General features: G+C 36.4%; 1 protein-coding gene across 1 annotated transcript in view; it reads left to right on the forward strand.

Moving 5' to 3' along the window:
- The first annotated feature begins 585 nt into the window (after positions 1-585).
- The window catches only part of LOC134534832 (ATP-binding cassette sub-family C member 3-like), a 114,234-nt gene continuing 97,892 nt past the window's right edge, over positions 586-16,927 (forward strand). The window contains exon 1 of the mRNA XM_063373457.1: positions 586-697. Coding sequence (XP_063229527.1) covers positions 653-697 — 45 coding nt within the window. The 5' untranslated portion in view covers positions 586-652. The remainder of the gene's footprint in view (positions 698-16,927) is intronic.

Genomic DNA, 16,927 nt, shown 5'->3' on the forward strand with positions numbered 1-16,927 from the left:
TTGTTGGCAGGATTGTTTTAGCAGGCTGTTAGCTGTCATCGAATATACACAAGTGAGTTGAAATATTTGTTTAAATATTACCTGCTGTCATAAATATTTCGTGAATATTAATTCAAATTAATTTAATTTTGAACAAATTTCATACAAGTCGTGTGCATGGTCTGCTACTTAATCGCTTATGTTTCAATCGTGTATTCAGCTTAAACATTTTTACAAAATATTCGAATTAGGTTTGTTTATTTGATTGCAGCCATTATATATTTATGTTCATATAAATGTTTGCACAAAAATATTGAATGAATAATGCTATTAAATAAATTTAATTATACAATAAAAAAGTATAGTTCTGAACAAGGTCCGGATAAATTCTTTTGTTTCAAAAACGTATATTTTCGCCAAAGGCAAGATCTTTTTACGACCGTAGTAAAAAAATCATATATTGGCAACAACCAAAAATATTTGACTACCGAACTTTTCTGTAATCTCTACATAGTTGGATATTAGGTGGCGCTGTGCGGCAATAATCTGAAGCTCTTGTAGTTACGTTGACGTAACATGTTGCAATTGTCACCGGCAATACAAAGGTGTCAGCACAGTTGTCGCTTAGTTCTTTGTGAGAGCGTGTGGTACATGATCTTTCGCGCAGTACCAGATGACACATCAGTGGGTAGAAAGTATTTGCGGCTCACCTTTTTGGGTAATTATCAACGAAAGATATATGTTATGTTACGTTTATTCCCATTAAAAAGATTTTACAATTTAGGTTAAGTTTTGTCATGAATCTATAATAATTTTTGTGTAATGTTATTATATTTAATGCTATTTTTTTATTATTGTAAATTTTGTTTTGCTTAAGTGTGGTGAAGTATTGAATAAGGTTAACGCAGGTTTTCCTCCTGTCACTCTAGTCGTCCAGTGGTCCTGGCTCGTGTTAATTAATATGTTAGACGTTTTCCGTAGGATATTAATTATTTGAATTCTTTTATTATTGTTTCATTAGCATAGTTTTTGTTGAGTATTAGTTTGTAGTCTTAGTATTGGATGTACAATACGTATTTTACTTAAATTTAAAAAAAAACTTTTTTTCGGCATATAATAAATTAAGACAATTACTAAAGAACTGAACTAAGCTTAAACATTTTTGCGAAAATCTCAGCAATGTGAATACGTTTATTTTAAATCATGTTCGAAAATAAGAGCGTCGTTTTCTGGGCTGGGTTAAAATGAGGTAGGCTCTCTTTGGCCCTTGTATAGAATCATATGTATTCTGCGAACAGTTTGTAATTTTTTAATTTTTTTAAATTAAAAAATAATAATTTTACACTAAATATTCATTCATCCTTGTAGCACGTTTTCCTAGATTACACTTTGGTCTCGCACTCGGGACGTCTCGGTTCGAATCCCAGTGAGTTCCATCATGGCGTGGTTAACGTTTACGATCACCCAGTCATTATCCCAATTGGTTCGGAGCCCACTATAATCTTGGTCCCATCGTCTTAAGGTGGTAGTATTCTTAATTATTTTGCTTCTAATATTTCGTGTTTTTGTACATGACGTTAAAAAATAAATTCTTAACATAATCACACATACACACTAAATAAGTCCTCATCATGGTCTTTATGAATTGAAAGGTAAATTGTGGAATACAGTTTTGGATTAATCGTTCGTATTTAGCCTTCGTCTTAAAACTCTTTTATTTTTAATATATCTTTCATAAATCAATTAAAATTAAGGTTTCCCGAATCCCACAAAAACTACAGTTTCTGTGGTTTTGGAAAAAAAAAAAAACTAATTATTTATTGATCTAGTAAATGAAATACTAAAAATAGTTTTCAGACGAACGGTTTATCTAAAACTGTATACTACATGATTTCATGCTTTGAGTACCTACATGCTAGGACTGACATAAAAGTTGCCTTTCAGTTAATAAAAAACCATTAAATAAGGACTTATTTGGTAAAAGGAACATTTTATAAACAAATATGATTATACTTAGAATTTATCAAAAAACCATGTGCAAAAATACGAAATATTAGTTGCGAAATAATTTAGCGCGATACACCGTTAGGCTTCAGTTTATTGCCGAGCTAAGTAAAACCTTATAAATCAAACAAACATACAAACAACTGAAGCGTCGACGGAAATTAATGCTAAACAAATAAACCTGTTTCTTGTTCGACGACGGAAACACAGATCATAGGCGTATAAAGCGTATTGTGGGGTAATAACAATGGTGCGACGGCCGCGATGCGACGAAGGCGACGCGAATAACATATTTTTTCTAACCATTCACGTTCCAAACATCTTAGACGTCAGCGAGTCAGAAATGACGGACGCGACTAGTGTTAGGGAAGTCTCGATAGTCTCAAAGTCCCGAGACACGAGACAACCCACGATCAAAGTCGCGGGACTTCGAGACTTCTCAGAATAAAATTAGAATAGAGTTCAATTTTTTTGGCGAGATGTATAAAAAATGAACATAAAATAAAATCCTAATGTTTATAACGTTAGTTATAGCCTAAACAATTCGTATGTTTAATTCGTATAATCACAGATTCAGTTTTTAGGCAATAAAATCTTCTAAATATAATACAGACTTACAATTAGGAATTATACTCATACTAATCAATAATTCAAACGTAGTCTATTAATCAGTCATATAAATAATATAATGAACAAGCAGACGTCTTTGCTGATTTAATAGTTTTTAAAAAAATCAGCTTTGTCCGACAGTCTGTTTATAATTTTTGTAATAATGCCACCGGACATGGAGAACACATTCTCGTTTCAACAGATGTCGGTTTTTTTGTGTTTAAACAGAGGTGCCCCCCCCCCCCCCCCCCAAACACTATGACTCACCCCCCCCCCCCCGAAATTTTTTATGCCATTTTCTCAATGATTTACTCAATTATTTTATAATATTATACTTTTTTAGTATTATATTTTATCACATTTTGCATTAATTAAAACTGATTTTCTAATAATAATTTTGGTCATATCAGGTAATATTTCCATCTGAACCGACAGATGCCAAACTGCTTTTGTTGAGGAAAGTGCGGGGTTGCCAATTTGATTTACAAGAACCCTTTCAATTATTAAAGCACCATAAACGTATTTTCACATTAGAAGCTATAATTATGTAAATAATTTTTCTTGTCTTTTAACCACCACCTCCCCCCCCCCCCCCCCTGAAATTTTAATGACGCAGTCTGCGTCGTTACCCCCCCCCCCCCCCTTGTGGGCACCCCTGGTTTAAACCTTTGTAAAGTAGTTCCAAATTTCCAGTCCTTTTTTCCGGTGGCTTCAAACAACTGCAAGTCCTTTTTTAATGTTGCTCTTGATATTTTTGCAAGAATGTACATTTTATTCTTTTTTTTTATTTCCTGTTCCATTTTACTTTGAAACGACTTGTCGGTTTTATTGTGTACTGTAGAGTTACTGGTACTAGGTTCGGCGTTCATTATTTCTAATTCTGACTTTTAGATACGAGGGATATTTTCTAAAAGTCTGCAATACAGTTCCTCAGCAAAAGAAATAAGTGTAGTTTTACTCAAATTCGAAGTAAAAAAAAATCGTATTTTGGGACTGTGAGCTGTGGTGGCCAGTGTGCAAATATTTTATCAAGCATATTCTAGGTGAGATTTCAAGTTTCAAATAACAGTTTCGCCAGATTATCATTAGTCATTGTCAATTGAATTTTTTCAGCAACACGTCAATTATTGCTTCGGCTGTGAGTAATGAAGAGATTTGTCTGCCCAAGGTTTCTACAGTTATCTTGACTGGCTGCAATAAATAAATAATTGACTGCAAAAGAAGTATCTTGTCTTCATTCCTTTTGTCTAACATGTTTAAATCAACCAAAGCTTTCTTTATGCAATTTTTGAGCTTCAGAAACCGTTTTGCCATTACAATGATTGAGTTTCACTTCGACTGGACATCTAGTAATAAACTGAGTTCTTTCCCAAATTCAGATTTCACGTATTTCTGTAATTTGCTGTTTTTCAGTGGATTCTTTTTAAACAATTTCACTAGGAATCGAGTTTCATCAAGCACTCTTAATTTCATCAATTGCTTGTACTTGTAATAGGCAGTTTGTTTCGTAGCTGGCATTGCAGTCCATTTCTTCATCAGACACGATTCCATCGTCACTATCACCAGTTTCAGTATCTTCGGAGGTAGAAGCTGCGGATGTGTCGGTAGCCTGTTTTATTTTTTTATTGTTTATAAAATGTGTCTCAAACTCCTAGATGTATTGCATGGTTCATCTTGCTTGGAATTTCCCTACATACTTCTTCATTACGTTCGGACCATTGCTGGTGATGGCCACAATATGTTTTTCAAAATCCAGTTGAAATATTTTCAATGTATCTTCGACTATTTGTCTGGTCTCTTCGGCACCGCATTTACCTCTTATACATATAACTTTATCCCAAATTTAAAACTTCTCCGTTCACACCATGCAGACACAAATTAAAGTACCTCCGGTTTCGGACGCTGGTCTATTTGACAACTGAAAGTTTGAAATGTGTACCAGAAGCGACAAAATCTTCAAAAGTCTGGATAATTTCTTCTTTTTTTTCTCTTCATAATAATTCAATATAATTTTCATCATATCAGTTTCGTTCATAGGCATTTTATAACCTTGCTGGATAATACTCTCATTGTAAGTCCAAGCCGTAAATCAATTCTGACAAAGACTTTCTTCTTTCTTGCAAACTTATTCGGTTTTTTCAGACTGCTTTTCAGTTATAAATTTTTTTTTTTTCGATTTCGGTTCGCAAGATGCCCCAGGGTGAATGACCGATTTTGATTCTTCCGGCTGATTTACCAAAATTTTGTGAACTCTTTGGAGGTGCCTGCCAAGGCCTGTGGTATTCGACCCTTTGCACGAAATTAATTTTGGACATAACGATATATGTGCGGTTGATTCGTTTATTTGCTTATAATGTCTCCACACTTTTGCTGTATGTTCCATCTTAAATGATATTTTTTTAAAATTTGTTGACTATCTGTAACAATAACAAACTAACAGTACTAATAGTAATCCAAAATTAATGTTATATCTTTGTTCATGAGTATCACTATCGTATCATATATATTTTAAATATAAAATAACAAATCTCATCCAATATAAACGTCTAAACTAAGTAACTGAAGTAAACAAAATCTGGTGTTTGTTTAAACTTACATGAGATGGGCGTCTTCGATTCCACAAGAGCTTCGTAGTCGCAGTCGCAGTCGCAGTCGCAGTCGCAGTCGCAGTCGCAGTCGCAACACAACCGCGCACAGTACTTCACCTCATCAAGTGAAACTGACGACTGACTGACAGGGCTGAGTCACAATTATCACGAATCACGATCTCATAAACAAATGTCACAAAACAACAACATGGCGGCCAACGCATTTTACGAGTATTTTGTTTTGTGTAGGTATCAAGTAATTATTTTTTAAGCTAATAGATGGCCCTTTCAGTGACAAAAGTTCGGGAAGCTAATAAAGTTTATTATGTGTGTTAATAGATGGTGCTTTCAATGAAAAATGCGGAAAACTAATACAATTTATTATGTATGACCTTTTGAAAATAACATTATTGCAATACAATTTCAACAACCGTGTCACGAGTCTCGACCCAAAAGTCTCGGGACCCGAGACAACTAAATTTACAAAAGTCCCGGGACTTCCGAGACACGAGACATCCCGAAACACAAACCCTAGACGCGACGGACTTTCCGAATAGAAATATTTAAAATTTTCATCGCGTCGCGGGCGCTATGTTACTGAAATTAGCGACAGGATTTTGTTTCCGAAATGTTGTTTTGTTTAGTAAATTTGTGTGTGAAATCTCTGAAACGTGATCGTGCATAGTGATTTTTTTTCCGAATGAACGTTAAATTAAACATATTTATAAATTAAACACATTTATCTTAAAAAAAAGTCTAAGTTCAATGGCTGTCGTAAGTGTGGTGCATGTGTAATGGCAATACAATTTTAATCTGTAAATGTCTTTTTTTTTTGTTCCGCCTGTAGTAACCTCTTGTTAAAAAAACGGACATTTTTCCTCTCGCATTGTGTTCTCTGCGTCGTGTTCCTCGCGTTGTTGCGATACCAGCTTCAATACGAACTGATTACCACGATTTTTGTGATTAGATTGTTTCGCGAAATGCCAGGGTTGAATTTTCTGGAAGCTCAGGTTTTTTAAGTCTGTGTTAACCCATCGTTCAGCTGGTATCGACCTAGGATTTCCCTGTTACTGTGGCAGCACGAACAATCGATTAGTCGCAAGAGGCCGAAAGCTTACATCTTCTATGACCGACACACACGCACCTACAGCGGAAACATGAACAGCCAATCAGGTTGGGTCATTCTCATTGGCGTACCTGTGTTCATAAAGTTGGGGGGGACAAATAATGATTTTGATGTCATGTTGACCCATTCCCCTCTTACTAAGACGGGGGGTTCGGGGGTCCTCCAACGGAAAATTTTGATTTTAAAAGTGCAAAATAGCACTTTTTAAGCAGTTTTTGTATCTAACCATTGGATACATCGATGTTAAAATTATTATTGTTTCCTTAAGATAAAATTTGAAGAGTGAAGAAATTACAAATAAAGTTGGGCAGAATAATATTATAAAATAAAAATATCACGGTCTAGAAAGTTGGGGGGGACAGTCCCCTTCACCCAAAAAGTTCAGGGGGACACGTCCCCCCTGTCCCCCCCCCCCGGTTCCTACGCCCTTGGTCATTCTTGTCCGCGCAAGCAACGCCGAAATTTTTGGCGCGCTTAGGTGCAAGCAGATTTCGCAGTTTATTTCCGAGGCCTCCCCATTTAAACGTGCTTAAGATAATTATCATAAACGAGAATTATTCTTATAAATGTTAATGGTTTTATGAGATAATACATTAAAAGTAACTAAGGATATTTTCATGAGATAATGCAGAGACGTAGCCACGAAGGAGGTCTGTGGGTCCGGACCACTCCCTTCCAGGATTTAAAAACAAGCAACGACAGAATAAGAAAGGTTTCGGAGAGATTATTTTGTAAGAATTATTGTAATCATTACTCGACTACAAAAATTTAAATGTTTCTTCCCCATTAGCCCACTGCCTGACATTTTCCATGCACAGAAGCGTCATGAATTCGGTAGTCTATATTTAATGCCGGTTTTCACACTTGTTACTTGTAAGCATGTTGTTCATACAAACTTGACACGTGCCTTTAATGATGTTAATAAAATTATTATACATGGTTTTATGACTGGTTTGAACTAAATCATCATACAATTGACTTCAGAACAAAGTATTACAAACAATTGAATACGAACAAATCTACAAAATGTTCTATTTTTTTTATCAAGTGAAATCATTACTTAAATTTCTATGTGCAAATGTCGTTGGTATAAAAATGTTAATATTCCGTGGGAATTAAAAGTGAAAATAAATTTTCTTTTAAAATTCAATCACAAAAACTTACTCTTCAAAAATTACATAAAAGGTTATACTAGACCGCCCCCTTCACAAAATCCTGGCTAGGCTCTGATAATGCCTTCTTATAAAAAAATGAATTTACACTTTGTAATTACTTTGATTTTTACGAAGGCTTTGGCTCTTCGTTTTCCTAAATATACAGGGACTTAGGTTGAATCATCACGTACATACTCAAATAATACCTTCGTTCTAAAACTATTTTATGATAAATTATATATACACAATTGATAACATGCAGCGGTATGTTTGTGTGAACTGCTGGGCAATTGTATATGCCTCAGCTTTAAGTAAATTGTGATTTACACGCTGAATTTGAAGCTAGTCGTTGGCTTCTTCAAACGTTCTGCTAGAGCAAATTACTGGCGGTTAAAGCCTTTAGCATTGAACCGTTGACGGTGTTACTAGAAATGTAAGAATACACCAGAGCTCGGAGAGAAGTCTCCGAGTGTGATGGCTTCTCAGGATGATGTACTACGAGCGACTGTTTGGGCTTTTGTTCTCGAGACCTTCAAGCTCAAATTCGTGATTCTTTGACGGTAATTAAAATTGTGGGTTCCGAAATGGAAGTTCTGGAGGCATTCCAAATTCAGGAACGAGCAACAAGAAAACAAAACTGCACGTGGCTGGCTCTGCTTCGTCAGCTACCGTTTACACCCAGCACTTCTCTCGCTTGACTCGGGCCGTGAAGATGGACAGTTTTCAACTCCGACGCAGCGACCAACGGTCAGTCCTTTGGCAGCTGTTTTCGGTTCCCGTTTCAGAAAGGCAAACAGAAAATAACGAACGGTGTTGTAGGAAGCCAAGAAGACCGAGACGAAATATCGATGCTGTCCGTTTGCGACCTAGTTTTTCAAAGGTAGAACACACGAACTTATTTGTGGCAGTGTGATTAGAATTAATTTATTAGGATTTACGTTTGCCTTACCAACTTACTAAATATTATTGAACTCCAACTTTTTCAAGTTAAATGGATATTCAAAACTTAGCTGCGTACTCGTTTACAATGCACGAAAAAGATAAACATAATCAATCGAAAAACACTTATTTTGGTGCTTTGGTGACTACTATAGAAATCAATAGGTTCGGACTGATGTAGACACATACAACGGCAGGGAAGTAGGTACTAACGGCAAGGAATAGGTCGTGTCCTATTCCAGGGAAATTTGCCTGGAGTGATTTTCGAAGACCGTGGAAAACATAAATTAATATTGCCGTACCAGGGTTCCCGCAGGCAGGGAATTTCTGTAAAAAAAGAAAAATTCAGGGAATTGAAAAATAGGTGTCTTAAAAACTTGGAAAAATTAGATATATCGACTACTTCTTGGTTGTAAAACAATGTATTTTTTCATACTATGTAGTATCTTAATGTCTTAAACCTGGTATGTATTTTAATCATGAATTAATTTGAGAGCTGTTAACAATTCGTATCACTGACGTTAATCAAACGTAACGGATGTAAGCGATGTTGCATTAATTTGTCGTACAATCAAATATACTTAAAAGTTTGATCAAACAAATACATTTCTTTTTAGTTTTCAGACTGTTAACAAGCTAAGTAAAAAAAAAATATGTATATATAACGGTGAAAATTGTTTCTTGTAATATGTTTATCTTGTAGGATAGATGTGTGATACAGAGGGGTGGGGGCGTTATTTGGGACATGGGAAATAGGGAAATGTGAGGGAAATTTGCTGAGGAAGACAGTGGGAACCTCGCAGGATTCGAACCCACGACCGCCCCAGTGCGAGCCTATATTCTGCCATCGCGCTAGTAGTTGTAACAATCAGATGCGGCCTGTTATCATATATGTTTACCTAAAGTTACCATATCTGCACAGCAGTGATTGAAACAAGATAAGAAGAATTTTCTTCCCGCTTGCGTTATCACATTTTAATTTTTGTAGCTTATTGCTCTAATTACGTTAAGTCCTAATTCCCGCGTGTACAACGTGCTCGTAAGAGGCGCATTTATCTTATCAACAACTTTACCGTTTGTCCTGTAAAACAATGCAGCTTGCTGTGCCACAAGGTTAGGTAAAAAATAAAAGTCGAAGAAGATCCTGATTACGTAGAAGAGTGAAGCTCAGATTTATTTTTAGATAATTATAAAAAAAACCTTTCGTCAAGAGAATAATGACGTTTGTCCGACCACTTGTAAAACTTTATTTTTGGCGAACTCTATATACTTCCGGCTCCTTTTTATTTCGTCATTCATTTCACAACGACTCCTGTTTTGTCACATTACTGAACAGATTTTGGTCTTGTGCGCATAGCCTATAGGCCCATCGTTTGTGTAGGATTTGCCAATAGAACAGTGTCGGCTCCAATCCCCGCCGACTAGCAGGCTCGCGCCGGCCCTTTTCATTTTTTATTTTCCTCGTGTGTCCAGTTTTCCGTGAAAATGAGAAAAAAGGGAGCATCCACTAGTTATTAGCATGAAATCCAAAGTTCTGGTCAATACCTTTTTAGATTTCAATTGAATTTTCACGATTTTTCAAGTGAAACTGCTTGCTGAGGGTGCTACAATTTTCCCGCGTTACGAAAATTCCGATCGCACTAGGGGAATAGTTAGGTACGTGGTGAGGGAACCGGTAGAGGAGGAGAGTGCACTAGCGGTCGAAAGGGAAGAGGGCAAGGAAGAGGGGATATGTACGTAGCGGTGCATGCTATATGCCAGTTGTAACGGCCGGAAGGGGAGACGGCAGGGGAGAGGTAGAAATGACGCAGCAGTGATGCTACGAAACTCTTGTGACGCTGCTTGTGTTTGTCTACTCCTCAGTTTTCGTAACGGCTAATAATTGACGCTACCATAATTTTTTAATTTAAAGTATCTACAATTTATTTATTCGTGTTGAAAAGAGTTATTGATTTGTGCAATTAACTTAGTATCATTAATTTTTATGTGAATGGAGTGATCTATGTCAAAATAACCTATATTTATGTTAGATTGAAGTTTTTTTTTAGTTATTTAATTTTATTCAGCTAGAGATCGTGATTTAACATCATAGCTAAAAATAATAAAAAGGCAGAAACAGATAAGAGGTATTATCAATGGCGCCAGAAGAGGCGCCTCAAGTGCCAGTGAACGGATGCGATAGTACAGAGTTCGGAAAAAGGTATTCTTTAAATTTGAGATCATTTTCGAACCTTAATATGTATTCTTAGTTATTATCTGTTCAATAAAAAATACTACTATAATTCTCTATCAATAAATATTAAGCAAGAAGTTTAAACTTTGCCGCGCGTGGACTTCACATACACAATTTTTTTAATATAAATATTTTCAAAAATTTCAACTGTCTCTTGTAATGACGCGAATTCACAGTAATTTAAGTTGAAGGTTTGAATTAAAAAAAAACGTTACAATAAATAGTTCATTCTTCAAATTTTCCGGGGGATGGTTATTGCTTACCTCCCAGGCCCCACGGTATAGTCCTGCAAAATACAGGCCGTCCATAAAATAATTTCCCATTTTCAATGGTATATTATAAAAGTTTAATTTAGACTATTTATAACAAATCATACATCAGATTGAAGGTAAACTAACCTAGTTTTTCTTACAAATGTCCAACATGTGCACCTTTAGTTACACGGACTCACATCCAATCTAAAGTCCAATTCTTCCCACATTTTGGTTAACAAGTCCGGAGTAATGGAAGCAATAGACTCTTCAAATCTGTGTCTCAACTCTGGCTAATCATTAGGTAGCAGCGGAACGTAGACACAATCTTTTATAAAGCCCCAAAGGAAAACTATCGCAAGACATTAGGTATGTCAGGTGAACGTGGAGGCCAGCGAAAAAGATCTCTGTTGTCTCGAATCGCCTATACCATCGGCGGATGTTTTTGCCACATGGGACGATCATAATTAAAATTAAAACGAAACGCTCGGTGAACTACAGATTCACTCTTAGCAAATTGCAGAACACACTCCGCTTCACATCCAGGAGTCGCCATTTTGTGTAGTTGACGCAACAAAGCAGTACTAGCTCATGCGCTTACCTAAAAGTGTCTGAGTTACTCTTTAATTGTGACCTTAAACCAACACTCTACAACGCTTGCAGTTGATAACTATTAAAGTTGATAACTGGGACATTCTTTTATGGACATACTGTATTTTGGGCCACGCAAAAGTAAAAGGTTCAGGGCCTCGCCAAGTCTAGGACCCGCACTGACTATTAAAATCAATCAGCTTGTGTAATAAGTGATAACGTGGCATTTTTAATTTACATTTATTATAATTTCTTTGAATTTAAAATTCAATGACTGGACAATCGATCATTCAAACGAACAATTTGGAAGATCTGGGAGTAATTATTCAGTTGAACGTAGTTCGTGTGGTTTCACTCCGGTAAACAACGACTGTAAACTCGGCACTACGTAAACAGCAGAAGTTGCGAAACAATGAAATCGCGCAAATCTGATGAACAGAAGAGTGATAGCAGCTCGATTGTAAGAAGCTTTCCTGGACTTACGTATCTCCGCCGTATTGTTACAGCGAACTGTGTATTTTTTTTTCTTTCGTTGACATGTTAAGTTATTTCTGTTTGATGATGTAGAAGCCTACGAGTGTTCACGTGCAGACCACGGCCATATGCACTTTAGTCGATCAAGATTCAAGAAGCTAACTTTTCTACGTCCTGATCATAGCTCAGTGGTAACCCCCCCCCCCCCTCCCCCCACAATTAAGTTTGCGCATTCCTTCCCACCCCAATCAGAAAAACAGATACTTACCAAGGACTTCGAAGTTGATAGTGTCCAACCAGGTGGTCCGGGGTCCTAAGATTTTGAAAATTAGTCTATCAAACTCATGTTTTAATGCAAATATAACACTAAAACATTAAGAGAAATATTGCACTTTAGGAGAAATTTAATGTAAAACGATAAAAATCTTTAGATTTGTTTCTGTTCATTTTTTATCCTCCTCCCTCCCTAAGTGTTGGCAATTCCCCCCCTACCCACCCCCGCACACCTCAAATTGTTCTCAGTGTCGCAGCTCGCGGTCCAGACCGGCGGCAGGGGATAGCCAGTCACCCGGGAGTTTTCACGGTGAAGGTGAGGAGGGGTTGAAGGGGGGTGGAGGGGGGGGGGTTGGTAGGTCATGGGATCGATCCTCGCTGCAGCAGATGCGCTGCTGCACGACCCGCGATCCCCCCCCCCTCCCCCCGTCCTGTCGCAGGAGTGCAGAGTTCACACGAGTAGAGCGCCGCCCGTCATGATCACACACAACACGTGGACTCGCCGGACCAGACCCTTTACCTCATTACGGAGTTCATCGTCTTGATTCAGCGGGGGATCAAGAGGTCCCGTAATTTGGAATTTTCTGATCCTTTACCACCCACACCTTGCAATACAGCTTCCCCGGGTAGAGATTAGATACACGAGTGGGAAAACTTTATGGAAAAAAATACAGCCATATATTTTTTTTTTTTCGGATTTTTTTTTCTTATTACCAACGTTAATTTACATAACTTAAAATAAATTCATATATATGTTACAGAATAATTTATTTTCTGCAGGTTATTAGTTTTTGTGCAAGCAGACTCCTGCCAGATACACAGGGGTCCAATCACTGAGGCAGCAGGAAGATGAACGAGTTTGAATTATAACCTATCACGATATGAATCCGCGAATTTTTCCGGTCTTTACCTGTGCCATGTCATGCTAATTTCTTTTGAAGAACTCAAAAATTGATAGCAAAAAGAAAAAAAAAATTCTAATAAGGTATAGTACAATTCCCGTTAAAGGGTTTACCTTTTTATGATGTAAGTTTCATAAACTTGAATTTTGTTTTCGACATTTTTGACGTCGTAGGACTTGAATAATTCTATCCGAGTTTTTTATTTACGTTTTTATCCCAGCCAGATGCCATTCAGACTCCAGACTAGTAGGGCAATAACTGATTTATTTTTTTTGGGTGAACTCAATAATATCATGATAGTTTCGCTGTTGGAAGGAAAGTTGGTGTTCTAAAGGTAGGTTCCACATTACGAAGCTTTGTATGGACATGGAATTTGGTAAGGAATCAGTAATTTTCAAGTTGTAACCAAGTGGGGAAAAAAAAAAAGTGTGCGTGGATTCCAAACGTGACAGAAGTGAAACTCTTTTGTTTATTATGTATAGATAAAGATAAATTATTATTTTTTATTGAACAAAAGATAATAATTGAGAATATTAAGAATGCCGGTATGATCTCAAATTAAAAACTGCCTTTTTAAGCATCCTGTACTCTCGCATCCGTTCACCGGCCCTTTTTGGCGGCCTCTTTTGGCGGTTTATTTCCAAGTTGCCTTTGATAATACCTCTTACCCGCTTCTGCCTTTTTATTATTTTTAGGCATGATGTTAAATCACGATCTCCGGTTGAATAAAATGAAAGAACAAAAGAAGACTTCAGTTAAACATAATGTTGTATCCGAGCGGCGAGGATTTCTATTAGGCAGCGAAGTTGCGGGTAAGCGAGTGAAGTTTCAAGCAATAACTTTACTCCTGTAATACTATGTTCTCTTTTATTATACTATGCATCGGTGTTATCTTACATCAATCATAAACTTCTTAATTAATTATTAAGATTACTAATGGCAGCCAAGCCATGGCGGTTGTGAAGTATCTACCTTAACTGCTTCCAGTATTCCCAGTGTTTTCCGAAAATAAACTCCGGGTAAAATGTTGGGATGGCCATCACAGAGATTCTCCTGTTTGCGCTGTGTGTTTCCCCCCTCCCTACCCCCGCCTACGAGACGTCGAGCTGAATAAAAAAAAAAGTAGAGACTTAACACGAGCGTGTGCGGACGGATCTGAAGGCTCCAAGGTCGCTGTCTCTTCGCCCTGCGTCTCGTGATTCACACTGCTGTGTTGATCTTTGACACTCGGCTAAACTACCACTCAAGGCTCTCCCTCTCTTTCGTTCTCTCTCTCTCGTTCTCCCTCTCTTCCTCTCTCTTTCTCTCTCTTTCTCTCTTTCTTTCTCTCTTTCATTCTCTCTCACGTTCTCCCTCTCTTCCTCTCTCTTTCTTTCTCTTTATTTCTCTTTTATTTATTTATTTATTTATTTACTAATTAATTTATTCAATTTTGTTCTATAGATCCCATATGGAGGAAAGGACTCCGGGATATAGAACAAGTCAATTAATACAAATATATACACATATACAAACAAACTGTACAACAACAAAAACTAAATATTACAGAGTACTTTTACATTTCAAAAGTAAGAAAGAGAGATTTAAAAAAAAACAACAACATGGGTACATAATAAATTGTATAAACTCTTTCATTTTCTCTCTCTTTCTCTCCCCCCTCCCTTCTCCATCTCCTCACGTGTTGAGTTATGCATTTTCACGACAGTGTTTTTTTTTTAAGTTATACTTCTTTAGGCGCGTTATGAAAGAAACTATGCTAGTGAATTTTTACGATGCGCTCGCGCCATTCAACGAAATTTTCACAGGATTAAAAAAAAGGTACAAAGAAAAAGGCAAAATACAAATAAAAGTTATATATGTGCTTTAGTGACTGATATTGAATACTAATCCAAATATTTATAAACATAAATTTATTGTTAATATTAATGATGTAAATTGTGTTTGTAAGCTGTTTCAAGAGTATTTTAATTGTATTTATGTAAGTGAGGTTATAATACCGTATTTATAATTTATCTGCATTTATAAATTATAAATTATTTCATTATTATTTAATAAATAATTTATATTATAATAAACACTCAGCATATTTATTGATTTCCATTATTAATAAAAAGTTATATCGATTATTTTACTAAATTAAATAATAAATTTTATAGACATATTAATATTAATATTGAATACGTACTGAGTATTTATTTAAACTTTGTAATTTGATTGAATTTATACTCTACCAACCGTATTTATAATAACACTAGTAATTTTATTATTTTATTTACATTAATTATTTGCATGCAAAATTAAAGTTAGTTATTTATTTCGTTAAGTTTAACTTCTAAATCGCGTGCATAAGTACACGCGCTAATTTTTTAAAAATCTAGGGTACAATTTACTACGGGTGTTCCACCAAGGGCGTACCCAGATCAAAACGTTATATTTAGGGGGGGGGGGGGGTGGGGGGGGGGGAGGATGTGTTTGTTGTTTGTGTATTTTCCGGAATTTAACTTCTTTCATGGCACAGAAGGGTTTCTTGTGCCGTACGAAAATAAACAATAACTAGAGACCTGCAAAATTCGCGGCCTCAATGACCTCCAGGATAGACTCTACTACACCCTACACACTCGGGCAAATGCCACCTGTTCATTGGCTGCTGACATGTGAGTCGTCTCGACCGAGCGTCTGTGATTCGACACTTCTATGAGTGAGGGTCTCTAATTGGCCCTCATTACTCCAGATTAACAGCGAACCAATTGCAGAAGCAGCGCTAAGGTATAATTATTTGAATTGTAGCATATCACGAAATGAATCCGCCAATTTTGCAAGTCTCTAACAATAACTTAAGGAACATCACTTTTTTTTAGAAAAAAATATTTTTGAGCGATAGTTTTTGCTCTTTGCTCATTGCTCCTTGCATTGGAAACACATTGACGTTAATGTTTAGCATGGGTGCTCCATTTAACTTTTTTTTTTTCACTTTGGGTAAGGGTAGGGGCAGCTCCTTCCCCTCCTCTCTCCCTGGATACGCCCTTGTATTCCTCTATACAGCCGAAGGTTTTAGGTCGGATTCAGACTCACTCTACATGCAAGCATTGCAGTTTGTGTGCTATCTCGCAGATATTTACCACTACGCTACATTTTCACCTGACCAACTGCGGCGCGGCTTCTAACTAGAAGAGTAATATTTTCTAAGTTTCCGCAGCTGGCAAATGCCTACAAGTTTATTTCTGTTGTGCCGATTTTCGAAACTTTCCTCCATGAAATTTTGGAATCAGCAAAAAAAAAAAAAAAAAAAAAAAGAGAGAGAGATGGTGTGTGATGCGTAATGTTGTGACAAACCCCAGAACATTACTGACGTCGGATGTGTGATCGAGAGAGTTTTAAGAATTACGAAATCAGCTCTTGTTCTGAAATGGACGGAGGAAAAAAAAATATATAATAAAAAAATAATGGCCTGATGAGAATTGTGCGTGTGTTCATTTATTGCACAATAATTATATACAAAAAAAATTAAATTTGTAGAAAATTTCGAAATTTCTCTCCTGTAACGTACAGTCTTTTCTTTTGAGAAAACAAATACACATTTGAAATTTGTTTTTTTAACTGCCTGCTGGCTTGCAAACCGGTTTACATTCAAGTAGTTAAACATTTTCCTGTGATGTTAATTTTTCTAAACTTACAAATTTATTGCTGCGTGTGCATCGTGTCTACTAAAAAAAAAAAAAAAAAAAAAGATAATCACAACGTTTAATTTTTAACCATCACCAATACCTTTTTTTTTCTGCTTCTTTCTAAATAACGGTTTCTTAA

The sequence above is a fragment of the Bacillus rossius genome, chromosome 8, assembly GCF_032445375.1.
Source record: "Bacillus rossius redtenbacheri isolate Brsri chromosome 8, Brsri_v3, whole genome shotgun sequence".
Classification (NCBI taxonomy): Eukaryota; Metazoa; Arthropoda; class Insecta; order Phasmatodea; family Bacillidae; genus Bacillus; species Bacillus rossius.